Below are 13,510 nucleotides of genomic sequence, written 5' to 3' on the forward strand. Positions count from 1 at the left end.
ACAAGAAGATTCGTGAGGGGTAATATAGTAGCTGAAAACACAGGCTAAAGAAGCAGACTGCCAGTGTTCAAATCCCAGCTCCGCCATTTCTCAGTGATGTTATCTGGATGTTATTTAACCTCTTTGTGTCTGTTTCCTTATCTCTAAAGTGGTAATAATACCTGCCCTCACAGAACTGTTAGGAAGTTAATCACATAAAGCACTTTAAGACAACTCAGGAAGCTTTTTATTTGTTGTTATGCTGGTCTCAAGTTAAAGTTCATTATTTACAATTTAGTACATGTTATAGTAATCATGGACTGCTTTAAAACTTGGACAGTTTTTCTCCAAGGTAACATGACCGACCAATTTTAAGAATGATAACCTAGAATTGGGAATTATTGTCCTTTGCTCTTTTATGATACCTCTCCCTTCCCTCCCAATTTGCTTTATAAGTATGTCAAATCCAAAGATATCAAGGATGTCTCTGGCCCCCACCATGCCTCCTAGATGGCTCCTCTGGCTTTCCAGATCAAGAAACGATTCTGATTCTGACTTTCCAATCTCTGTATTATTGGGCACTCATCTCTGGGTCAAACCAAAGACCCTCTCCATCACCTTCAACCCACCTCTGTGTAGGGAAGGGCCACTCAAGTACCTAAAGAAACCTTTCTGTTGTCTGTATTACAGACAACATTCCAAGTCTTCCTGAAACATGATGGTCCAGTAACCATAGTAGAAGTATCTACATCATTAACACCAACACAATCCGCTTGTGTTACATACTATAAATGACTTTGTCTATATCCTTAAGTAACAATTGCAAAAAAATCTAGTTCAGCATCTGGACACAATAACCATAAATAGATGTCATCCCATTTATATTTAAATCCATATAAATGTTCCTGAGGTGGACACTATGTGATATCTACTGAAAATTGGTAGGGAGGAAATTAATGGTTAAAGTGCTGGGAAGGGAGCCAAACGGACTGGGTTGGAATTTCAATTCTACTACTCACTTAACGTCCCCGTGCCTCAGGCTTACTTGTAAAATGCAGATAAAAAAGTGGCACCTATCTAATAGGCTTGGTATAGGAAGAAATTAGGTAATACATGTTAGATGACTGCCACATGGTAAGGGCTCAATAAAAAGTTAGATGTTGTTATTATTATGATTGTGTGCTGGTGCTCTATATTATGTCACTTAATCTTTATGACCCCATGAAGTAGTTACGAGTAACAGAGGATGAGGATTTACAACTGTCTGCCCGACTCTAAAACCCACTCTCCCCTCCACCACCATCTCCAGCTATCCCAGTGTCCTACCCCCTTCTTTCGTAGGAACACCATCTAAAATTCACATACTTTATGGTTTTAAAAGTATTTTCATATTATGTTGCATTTGATATTCTCAATAAATATGTGGGTCAGGCCAGGTTAGGTAGTATTTTAGGAAAGGGTAATCTCAGATAAGGTTATACAGAAAACAAGGACTGAAGCTTGAACCAGAACCAGGTCTTTCGACTCCTAGTCCAATGCTGTTCCAACTCTGTCACATCTGGAAGTCAAGGGTCAGATCTTCTCAATACTTCATGTAGCCGCACATGTCTATGGTCACATCTGGCATAAATACCTAACCACCGTGTGACAATGACAAGAGTAACAGCAAGACATGTTTTGTCTCCAGAGTTCTAGCACACTGTGATCTGCTTTTTTGAATCTGGTTGTTGCAGTATCCAGTCCTTTGGTAACTCAAGCTGAGTGGATATTAAGTTTTGCCTCTGTCTTAGCAGGTGGAATGAGCTGCAACAGAAGAGCTGCATAAACATCTCTGACATGAGAGTCTAGGAAATCTCAGGGAGTGAATGTTCTTGCTCCCTCAAAGGCTCTGGAGAAATCTCCCTTTCACCTGTGTCAATGATAGTTGGCCAGGTTTTCACATCCACAGCTGCTGCTGCCTCGCGGGACCTCAGCAACCTCATGAGGGTCTGCGTGGTGAGAATGCAGGCCGCTTTGCTGACCTAGAATACAAATGGACAAAAACAAGCACTAGGAGGCTTAGCTCCGTGTAGCATCATAGGCTCTGGCTGCTGCTAAAAGCCACTCGCACATCATACTGGGACTGGACAGTACCAGCTTTTCAAAGAACACACACAGGACAACGGAGGTCAGCGTTCCCCTGACATTTGTCCTGCAAATGCGTAACACTGAATTAGAATGATGGACTTGTTCACAGCACAAGTTACTGTTTACAACCGTGATTCTCAAATAGTCCATGGCTATAACCTCAGTAGGGATTTGACAGGGAATGAGAAGCGTCAGAGGATCATCTCTGAAGGAGGCAGTGTTTGCAACAGTCCAGGGAATGGTGACACACACTGGACCTAGACCACATCCCGAATTCGAGGGACGCTGCACTCACAGGAATGGCGCACACACCCATACACCCGCGAGGAAACGCAAAGTGACCGACTTCCCTCACCCTGCAAACTGTGTCGGTGTAAGGAAACTCCCCTCCCCGCTGCTCCGGCCTACTTTGCAGAATATAACAAGGGCATTTTGCTGGACTGAACTTCGTAGTAAAATCATCTGTGGTGAACGGGGCTTTTATACTGCAGACTCCAGTTGCTGACAGAGCAGCAGTTCTTAGAGAAACAAATGTTACAAAAACTGGAACTCTGTTAACTCTTTGCTTTAAAGTACATTAAGGATATGATGCAAGAGAGATTTATCTTACTTTTTTCAATTCTCATATCCTGAAGAAAGCTTCTATCACTTCCAGAGCAAGATCTGGAGACCTTTTTAATACTATGCCAAGAGAATTTATAAGACCAACCCCCCAAAAAAGTGACTTGACCCCAGGGAGAATTCAGTTTGGCATCTAAAATGACCTTGGTTACTGTGCAGAAAAAATATTAGGATTTTTTTTAAGAGGGAAAAAAATTAGTTTCATGGAGAAATATTAATGACAGCATCACTTCCTTAATGTTCATGATAAAAACACAATCCTGTATCTCACCAAAAACTGCTTTCCCACATTCCTTCATTGGAAAATGCTGGTCACTTTGATCAGATAAAGGAAAAGGAGGCAGTTTTCAGGAGACAGATTTGACTTCCTGACTCAACTAAACTGGAAAATGAGTAACGATCCTTAGTTGTCTGACTCTGGGTGTTATGAGACGAGGAAAAGGCAAGCTATACCCAGTACTTACATCGACAATCATGCGGACAGTGGGCAATGTGGCTGTGAGGTTCTGAGCGTGAGGAGGTCGGACAGTCACAGGGATGCACCCTGCATACAGGCAGCCGTAGAATGCAGCGATTAACTCAATGCCTGCAAGACATAGACACTTAGCGGCCTGGTTTGTCACTGAGAAAGCAAAAGGCAGAGTTTCCAAAACTAGTTCATTAAATCATGTGCCAGATGGGTTAATTAGACCATCATTTAACAGAGACGCTATCAGAAGAAATTTTTTAAATTGATAAGAAACAGAAGGTAAAGAAGGACACACATAAAATAACTTAAAAAAAAAATAGAGAAGCCAAGAAAAAATAATTAGAAAAGAAGTCAGAAGTAAAGAAAACTCTTGGAAGATACCTGAGGAAGGTATTTTGACATCGTTACTTGATATTACTTAGAAATAACTGCAAAAATTAGGGCTGCTTCACTTGGAAAATAAAAGAATGGGAAAAGGAGAGATGAGAAACACATGAGCTTTCTTTCACTCCTTAAAAGGCTGCTATGTGAACAGCAATTAGACCCCTGAGATGTCACTCCCCCAGTGGGAACTGGTGTTAGGGAGGCAAAACATCACTTGATATGAAGCCTCTGTAGTATTAGGACGAGGAGGGTGGCCTCCACGGGAAGTGCTCTGGTCCATCACCGTGATTAACTGGTCAATGGAAGACAATCTCCTAGGAGCAAGGCTGGAGGAATTCCTTTACCAGATGACCTTCTAGAAATCTTAGTATCAATGTAAATAAAAGAGCAAAGTAAGAATCACAAAGTAAAATGAGGTAAAAGGAATAAAAGACCATACAAGGTTGGATGTATGAGTGGGTTAGGCAGCAGAAGACTAAAGAGAGGGACAACTGAAATATTTCACCTAAAATTTTGAGTATTTACACCAAACTGTCATTGAATAATTCTGAGTCCCTCTTGATGGAAAGAGGTTGCTGGGTTAGACTAGGGCGTGGAAGATGAACACAGTAATAATCGAGGGACAGTAAGCGCCAATTACAACATGGAGAATGTGAAGTCAGAGTTCACACACAACATGCTTCTGCCAACTGGCGGAAACAGTCCCGTTCCTGGGCACTCCTAGAAATAAGGGTCTCTTCTGAGTGTTTCCAGATGTCAAGAAGTTGTCATTCACTCATTCAGTACTTACCACAGTGCCAGGCACTGAGCTAGACAGTGGAAATACAAGAGTAAATACAACACACTGGGTCCCAGCAGAGCCCTTGCACTGCACATCTCTGTGGGGAGAGGCCTGTTCCCATGGCATGAGCCACCGTGCACAGCCCACGTGGTCACGTATGGCGGCCCTGCGCTCCTGCCCTCTTAGAGTCTGTAGTCTAGCAGTGGAGCTTGTCTAGTCTACCAATCCAGCACTTACCAGGTGGATAGAGCAACACCACGTTGTCTCCTGCATTTAGATGTCCCTTGTCACCAAGAACTGCCGCAATCCTCTCTGCTCGCTTATGAAGCTGAAGGCAGCTGGCCGTGCACACTGTAGTTCCCTGTAAACAGAAGAAAGTATAAGCAGGATGAAGCTCAGTGAGGAAATAAAACAGTAACAAATGTAGCCAATTTGACATTATATGCAAGTCTGACATGAAAAAGACCTCTGCCAACAGCTTAAAAGCACCGCTATATGCTATGCATGCCGCCACCAGCCTTCTCCTTCTCTCCACAGGGGACCACTATCATGGCTTTTTAATGTTAGTGGCTGATTTCTTTTTCTTTATATTTTTACCTCCTATGAAATATTTGATTTTCATAAAATCGTGCTGTATGTATATTTTATTTATTTATTTATTTATTTGGTTGGTTGGATCTTCATTGCTGTGTGTGGGCTTTCTCTAGTTGCAGCCAGTGGGGGCTACTCTTCATTGCAGTGGGCAGGCTTCTCAGTGCGGTGGCTTCTCTTGTGGCGGAGCACAGGCTCTAGGCACAGGCTTCAGTAGTTGCAGCACGTAGGCTGAGTAGTTGTGGCTTGTGGGCTCTAGAGCGCAGGATCAGTAGTTGTGGCACACGGGCTTAGCTGTTCTGCAGCATGTGGGATCTTCCCAGACCAGGGCTCGAACCCATGTCCCCTGCGTTGGCAGGCGGATTCTTAACCACTGTGTCACCAGGGACATCCCCTCTACATATACATTTTGGTGATTTGGTTCTTTCTCTCAACATTCTATTAAGCGTCATCTAGGCTGTGTTGCCTACGTGTACAGTTCATTCACTTTTGTTGCTGCACAGTATTTAATTGTATGAACATACCACAATTTATTCATCCATTCTTCTTATTGCAGATGGACAATTCATTCTAATACATATGTCCTGTACATAAATACATGAGTATTGGTCGGGCATAGACCTAGAAATGGAATTGGTGGGTTACTGCGTATGCCTACCTTCAACTTTATCAAATAAAACCAAACTGTTATTTGTCTATATTGTGCCAATACCACACTATCTTAAATTACTACAACTTAACTTTAAAAGACTCAATAAAAACGAGTTTACTGAGCTGTTTCTTTTAAAAATAACTTTTAAATTTCATTAATATAAAATAGTACATGTTCAACATAGAAAATCTGGAAAATATAGATTAGGAAATATAAGATGTAATCACTATTAACTTTTGGTGTATATTTTCCTGGTTTTTAAGAAAATGATATGTATAGGGACTTTCCTGGTGGCTCAGTGGTTAAGAATCACCTGCCAATGCAGGGGACGCGGGTTTGATCCCTGGTCGGGGAAGATCCCACATGCCTCGGAGCAACTAAGCCCATGTGCCACAACTACTGAGCCTGCTCTCTAAAACCTGCATGCCACAACTATTGAGCCTGTGTGCCACAACTACTGAAGCCCACATGCCTAGAGCCCATGCTCCATAAGAGAAGCCACCACGATAAGAAGCCTGCACACCGCAATGAAGAGCAGCCCCCACTCACTGCTACTGCAGAAAACCCGAGTGCAGCAAAGAAGACCCAACACAGCCAATAAACAAATACATTAAAAAAAGAGTATGTATTATATATAAATTCACATGCAACATTATAAAAAAGAAAGGCATCATACTGTATTATGCCACAAGCTGTGCAGTGCATTGTCTAAGAATGTGGGCTCTGAAGCTAGTTTTGGTTCAAATGAAGGAGCTAATTTCTTAGTCCTACCACTTACGGCCCTGTGACCTCAGGCAAGTGATTTTATGTCTCTCAACCTCCGTTCCTTTAACTTTAAAATCAACTATGAAATGGAAAGCACCTGGGACGGGGTCTTCAGTAAGTACTCAATTATTATTAAAGTTTTATATCCTACTTTTCCTACTTTCACATTTTGAATATTTTCTGGATCACCAACTATTCTTCTATAACATTATTTTCAATGATTGCATAGTATTTCACCATGTTTATATGCCACAATTTATTTAGTCAATTGTCTGTTGTTGGACATTAAGGTTATAACACTAAAATGAATATTCCTCTGGTTAAAATCAGGGTTAAATTCCTAAGGCCATTTCTTACAATAGCCCTCTTTTTGGTCCATGGTATGGCAGCAAAGTAAACTTCAGTAAGAAGCATTTTCTGGGCCTTAGGGAACAATGTTGTATGGTTCCTAAGCTGTCTGGTGGCCTGGGCTAATCCAAGGTAAAATGTTAGAATATGCAGAAGAATAAAGGGACCACATGCCCTTCAGTCACCCATGTATATTATGTCTCTAACCAAGAAGCACATTGCAACTCACTGTTCACTAACAAATGTAACTGAAGCGTGGTTTTACAGGGCCATAACTTTAACTGTAGCCAAGCTTGGGAGTGGAGTGAGGAACAAGCTGGACTGACATCATCTTACTGAAATGGAAGGACCCTAATCAATCCATCGGCTTGAAGAAAAGCCCACTTCATGTAGGGGTGGAGCAAGGAAGTCCCAAAGTTTTCTACCACAGAGCAATGGGTCTTAAGATTTTAACTGACTTCTCACTAAGATGCACAGCATATTCCTCTCAGGCTCTATCACTGTATAAATTCTTAAACTTCTCTAAGTGTGTGGTGTATGTGTGAGAGAGAGAGAGAAAAAGAATATCAGAATCCAGGGGCCTGGGGCAGAAGGGGGCCATCTGGGTAAGTCCCCTAAGGGACTCTAATAGGCCCTCCAGTCTTCCCCCCCGCTGGTGAGAAATACTGTTGTGTGCTATGGTCATAGTACTTTTACCTTCGGACTCAGCCATTAAAACAAACAAATCTTAACAGACTCCCATAGAACGCATAACTTAAAAAACACAATATTCTGGTGAACCATCCATTAGAAAGCAATAGCTAAATATACGCGTGAATAATTTTCCATTTGCTTTCTATGTTAGCAATAAATCATTTAAGTACGTACTAAATACAACTCTGGTTTTTACAATCTTTATTTAAAGTCATTTTATTTCTGGTGGAAATCAGAGAATTAAAAGTCAAACCGGGTTAAAAAACTACATTAACACAATGCATTCTGTACATCTGTAGACCTATGGTTGTCCCTCCCATTCCTATCAGAACTGAATAAAGACAACTTGATTGTGACAAAAAAGAGGCTGTATTGAATAACACTCCAGGAGGTCTCTTTTCAACCTTGAAGTGACTGCACAATTTATCCTCATGTATCAAAGCAAGGAGAAAGCAATAACTCCTTCCTCAGAGTTGGCAATAGAAATTTTCTGATGAAAGAAAGAGATCAAGAGTGCCTCAGATACTCTCACAATAGCCAGCTGATTAGATATACAATTGAATTTTTAATACCTTGGCATTTAACAGCATGAAGAGTACATGGTCAGGAGTTGCCTGGGCTCGCCACTGTAAAATCTCCGCCAGAAACTGGTGCTGAAATCATAAAGCAGAAAAAAGAATCGTGGTCAACAACTTTTAAAAAGCTGGACAATGCATCTCCCATCTGCTACCTGAAGTGTAGATTCTGTTCTTGACTTGTTTGTAAAAATCAACACTTCTGGAACACTTACCTTCCTCACTAAGTCATTCTCTTCAATTTGCCCAAGATCCCTTCCTGCAGCTTGTGCTATGCGTTTTCCTGCAACCAGATTCCCAACCATCACAGAAGCAGGGCCTACTCCTGTAAGTAAAAGCAAAAATGAACTCTCTGGAGATGGTGATTCAAGTTACATACCACCCCCCACCCCCCACCCCCAAGCATTTCCAGACTGACCAAAGCTGGTTCAAACATTCAATCAACCATACTGACTGAGCACCCTTGTAGGCATTGGGACACAGTAGCAGATAAGACAAACAGCTTGTATTCTAGAGGGGAAAGGCGACCAATAAACACATCCACAAATAAATAACGTCAGGTAGCAGGAAGTGCCAGAAAAAAAGAAAATAGGACAAAAAAAGAAAACAGTACCACAGGAGAGACAGGGATTGGGGGTGGAGGGACTGGGCATAGAAGGAAATTTTCACTCTGAGGAGGCGACAGTTGGTTGCATTGGTTCCTACTGATAAATTTCATCTGCTCCAATCATGGAGAAAACCCTAAGAGCGGGCTTAACAGTAATGAATATCTGGTCTGAAGAGAAACCTGCCATCTATGAAGACTGAGAGTGAGTTCATCAGGAATATCAAAGGGCTTTATTTTAAGTGAGTAATGAAACCAGACCGAAGGACATTCTACAAGACAACTGGCCTAGATTCTTCAAAAAGGTCCATGTCTTGAAGACAAAACAGATTTGGGAGCTTTCAAGTTAAAGGACATGACAGCCAAAAGCAATGTGTGACTTTGTACACTTGATTAAAAAAAAAAAATCAGCTACTATAACAAACAAGTAGAGAAATATGAACATAGACGGTGTATTATTAAATCATAGCATTATACTAATGCTAAGTTTCTTAACAGGATAACGGCATTGTGGCTGATTAGAAAAATTTTAGGAGAATGTTTTTGTTCTCTAGAGATATGCTGCTGAAATATTTGGGGGTGAAGTGTCATGATGTCTGCAATTTGCTTTCAAAGAGTTCAGTTAAAAAAAAAAGTTAACAATTGCTGAATCTAGGGGAAGGTTTATGGGTCTTCATTACAGTATTCTTTCAACTCTTCCAAAGGCTTGACACTCAGGGAAAAAAAGCGAAAACTCTCCCTTTCTCAAGATAAAAAAAGGAAAACTCTCCCTTTCTTAACAATGCTAAGGCCTTGTATGCCATTCCTGATGGTTACTTAAAGATTAAGACTCCAATGATGGCTAAACCATAACAAAAGTTATTGCCATCTGAGTTTTGAATAATGCTGATGCTATGCCTGGATTAATATTAAATAATATTTATTGCCAAAATCTGTTGATTATGAGAATGTACTAAAATAGCTGGAACAAAATCACTTGAATCATAGAATCACTTTTAAATATTTGGGGAAGTTGGGTAAAGAGCATAAGGGAGTTCTTTCACTATTTGTAAGTGAAAGAACTTTTCTGTAAGTGAAATTACTTCAAAATGAAAAGTTAAAGTTTAAACTAAAAAAAATACAACCTAAAGGGTAAAGTACGCCAATACTCTGCTGAACAATTTTCGTTTACAAAGTGTCTGTCCACTGAAATTTTAAGTATAATATGCAAAATTCTTTCCCCAAAGACTGCAATAGTAAGTTAGAGATATATCATGTTGGAGACAGCCTTTTTTATATAGACAGGACCCAGAGTGCACATGACTGTGTAAGTTGCCCATTCCTGGGCTCACACTGTAAAGTTAATAAAGGCATGACATTTTAAAAAGTGAATCTTTCAGAGTAATTTAAAATGACAAAAATAATTCAGCAGTAATTTCTTCAGGCCTTCTGTATGCATTTCTTGAGTCTATGGGCCAAAGAGAGTGAAAAATTACTGAAAGCAATAAATCTAGGAGGTTAATTGCTGATATTGTGCTGTACCTGTAATATGCCTTCTTATTTTCCCCACCAAATTCTGTAAATTTCCAGTGGCAAAGACTGCTAGTCATCAACCCCAATTCTATTCTTTTTTTTAAAAAATTTATTTATTTTATTTATTTTTTGGTTGATCCGGGTCTTAGCTGCAGCAGGCGGGCTCCTTAGTTGCCGCATGCATGTGAGATACAGTTCCCTGACCAAGGATATGCATTGGGAGCACAGAGTCTTACCCACTGAGCCACCAGAGAAGTCCCCCAATTCTATTCTCCTCTTCTTCTTTAAAAATACAACCCCCAGTTTTTAGCTGGGCAAATGCCTGGAATAAAGACTATATTCTTTAGTGTAGGTGAATAAAATGTAAGGGTAAGTAATATGTGCAATTTCTAGAAGATATATTTAAAGGGGAAGGGTATTTCCTTCTTTGTCTTTTTCTCCCATCTGCTAGCTGGAACGTAGAACTGATGGCTGGAGGTGAGGAGCTGAAATGAACCCTGAGGCAGTATGCTAAGGCTAGCTGTGGCAGATTGTTTTATTTTCTTACAAATCTTCCTTGCTGTGATTACAAGAGAGGAGTATAAACCTCTCTGCTCCACTGACTGTGGGCATGGTCTGACTTGTTTTGGACAATAAAATGTTAGGAAACATGAAGCAAACAGAAGCTTTACGTATGCTTGTATGGTTTGGCTTGCCTTCTTGCTTTTGCCATCTGCCTTGAGGAAAATATGGCCCAGGTAGCTGCTGGTCCCATGATGAGGAGACACATGGAACAGTTCTGAACCCAATCTACAGCCTGGAGCCAAGCCAAGGCCAGCTGATCCCAGCCAGGTTCAGCAGATCCACATTCCATGAGTGAAAAATAAATGCGTCTTACTTTAAACCACTTATTTAAACCACTGAGTTTTAGTGTTATTTGTTATGCAGCATATCTATAACAACAGTTAACTGATAACAATGCCAGTGCAATAAGATGCTGGGAAGCTGGGAAGCTGGACCCATGGTGATTGAGGGTTCCTAGCCAGTTCCATCCTAGCCTTGGACTGCCTAGCTCTGGATTTCTTTTACCTGAGAAAGAAATAAGCTTGTCTCTTGTTTAAGCAGCCATTATGTTCTTTTGAAACTTGTGGCCAAAACCAGTCCTAACACATTCCCATTCTTTATACAATAGCTTAACAGGCATCTCAATGAGATTCTTATCACTGGGCTGTCTTAACACCTCTATCTTCCTTTTCCTCTCCTTTCCTTTCTTACCTCACTCCCATCCATCTCTACGCTCCTGTATTCTTCTTAAACCCCAACCTCTCATGTTATCCCCACATCACATCTGCTCCATGAATGCCACAATTTTCAAGCTGCTTTCGTCTGACCATACGCATCCCACTAAAATCTTAAAAGACTATCATAACAGACAGCAGAAACACAGAAGCCAAACCTAATGCTTTCATCAGATGCTATGCCTGTGGGGGCTTAGGAATAAACCTTTTACACAGGTTTCATCACTTAGTAAAACTGGGTGAAATCTGGCTAGTAAAAGCAATGTTTTAAGCATCTGCTATGTCTCTGAGTTGCATCTTTTAAGCATCTACTGAAATGAAAACTTTGTTAAAGGAATTCTACATTAAATGCTATTTAAAATAGGATTTTACACATATGACACATGAATGTAGGACTTCAGCATAACAGAATGAGATGAAAAAGGATTTGTTTTACATATCTGTCAGATACTTAGGGAGGAAATATGAAGATACTTCTTTTTATATATTTCTTGATTAGTATAGACTTCTTGATTCTAACTGCCCCTTTATAATATTAGCCTCCATAAACTTTCAACTCCAGTAGCAGAAACTGATAAATATCATATATACCTTAGCTCTATACACACTGTTACTAAGATAAGGTTACCTGGTGAGTTGACAATAACATCTAGATAACCAAGTGTGATATAATCTTGAGCCACGAGACCACTGAAGTAATAACCACTGCAAGGCAGAGTACATTATCTTTGTAATATCCTAATAAAAATATCCTACAGTCAGAGGCTTACCTTTTATTTTATTATCGTACATCATATTTTTACCTTTCAGCAAAAGTGGTCTTAATGGAAATATAATTAAATGCCACACTTCCCTTTGCCTTCCTAATCTTACCACTTTTATGTCCTCTTCCCAACACGTTTAGGGGCTGACGTGCTGATGTACACAGTGTGTATGTGTATGTGTGTGAGTGTGTGTGGTAGCAGTGGGAACTGTAAAGGCCAGATTTTGGCTCCTGTGTTTCTAGGCATACAAGAAACTGAGAGGCTCTCGTTAACTTCTCGATTAAAATGAAAAAGCAACATTAAAACTTAATGACTTCATGTTGGATTGAACAGATATGTTAACATGACTAACCATCAATCAATTACTCCTGCCTTTAGTCTCCTACTCATCAGCCCTATAACCTAGGTCTGTTCAGAAATTAGGCAAAAAGGTGAAATTGACCATTTGGTTTTTTTCTTGTTTCATATGACAATTCATATACTTTTATTTGCATCTTGAATTCGTAAGAATATGGCAAATGCAAAACATGCTATTTATCTCACCTCTGTCTAACCAGCTATATGACTTTGGGCATAATTCTTAACTTTTCTGAACTTTACTTTCCACAGCTGAGGGCAAAGCTTTAGGATCACATTTGTAAAATGTAAAAGTTAGCTAGTATTTGGCTTTTAGTAAGCCCTCAATAAATACTAGCTATTCTTATTATCATATCCTTTCCTTATGGGACTTGCTTTATTCCACCTCCACCAGTGGGATTCTAATCACCTTGACCCCATACCTTACGTCCAGGGAAAATGGAGGCACTCTACTGAGAATCACTCACAAGACTGAACCTGGAAAAGCTATTTTATAAAATCTCAATCTTTCCTGCTTTTGGTCAGCTGATATTATTCTCATGTTACTTACTAATCTTTGTAAAGTCTAACTCTAGAGGAAAACTCATGCTAAAAGAATTCTTGAAGCTACAATTGTAATGTCATGTTTTCAAAGCCAGCATTATTACCTGGTTGCTTTTGCCGGGGTTTTGGCAAATTGGTCACACATGTATGTGGGCACATGAGGATATTGCAAGGATGTAGTGATCCCTCCAGAAAGAGCTGTTTCGTCTGGGATATGTGGATCCCTCCCAGTGGAGTTTTGGGCAGTGTATTGGCAGGCACCAGAGCAAGACAATAAACCCCCACTTGATGAATGCTATCGATTGCCTAGAAAAATACAAAGAGAAATATTCAGTGAGATTAATTTTATGACATTTGGCATCCTCCTAACAGAATCCATCATTCTATTCTAGAGTTTTTCTTTCTCTATGCATTCTAGGTCTAGAATCTGGTAGATTATTAGGATCCTATACATCTAAAGGTACCTAA

The 13,510-nt window shown here is 40.1% G+C and overlaps 1 protein-coding gene across 4 annotated transcripts in view; it reads right to left on the minus strand.

Moving 5' to 3' along the window:
- Positions 1 to 13,510, minus strand: part of DIP2B (disco interacting protein 2 homolog B) — a 215,580-nt gene that overhangs the window by 16,588 nt on the left and 185,482 nt on the right. For all 4 annotated transcript variants that reach the window (XM_057703044.1, XM_057703042.1, XM_057703040.1 and 1 more), the window contains 6 exons: positions 13,147 to 13,348; positions 8,201 to 8,310; positions 7,983 to 8,063; positions 4,599 to 4,722; positions 3,192 to 3,313; positions 1,889 to 2,000 (listed from right to left, as the gene is read on the minus strand). In XM_057703044.1, coding sequence (XP_057559027.1) covers positions 1,889 to 2,000; positions 3,192 to 3,313; positions 4,599 to 4,722; positions 7,983 to 8,063; positions 8,201 to 8,310; positions 13,147 to 13,348 — 751 coding nt within the window. The remainder of the gene's footprint in view (positions 1 to 1,888; positions 2,001 to 3,191; positions 3,314 to 4,598; positions 4,723 to 7,982; positions 8,064 to 8,200; positions 8,311 to 13,146; positions 13,349 to 13,510) is intronic.

This window comes from Hippopotamus amphibius, chromosome 12, assembly GCF_030028045.1.
Source record: "Hippopotamus amphibius kiboko isolate mHipAmp2 chromosome 12, mHipAmp2.hap2, whole genome shotgun sequence".
Lineage (NCBI taxonomy): Eukaryota > Metazoa > Chordata > Mammalia > Artiodactyla > Hippopotamidae > Hippopotamus > Hippopotamus amphibius.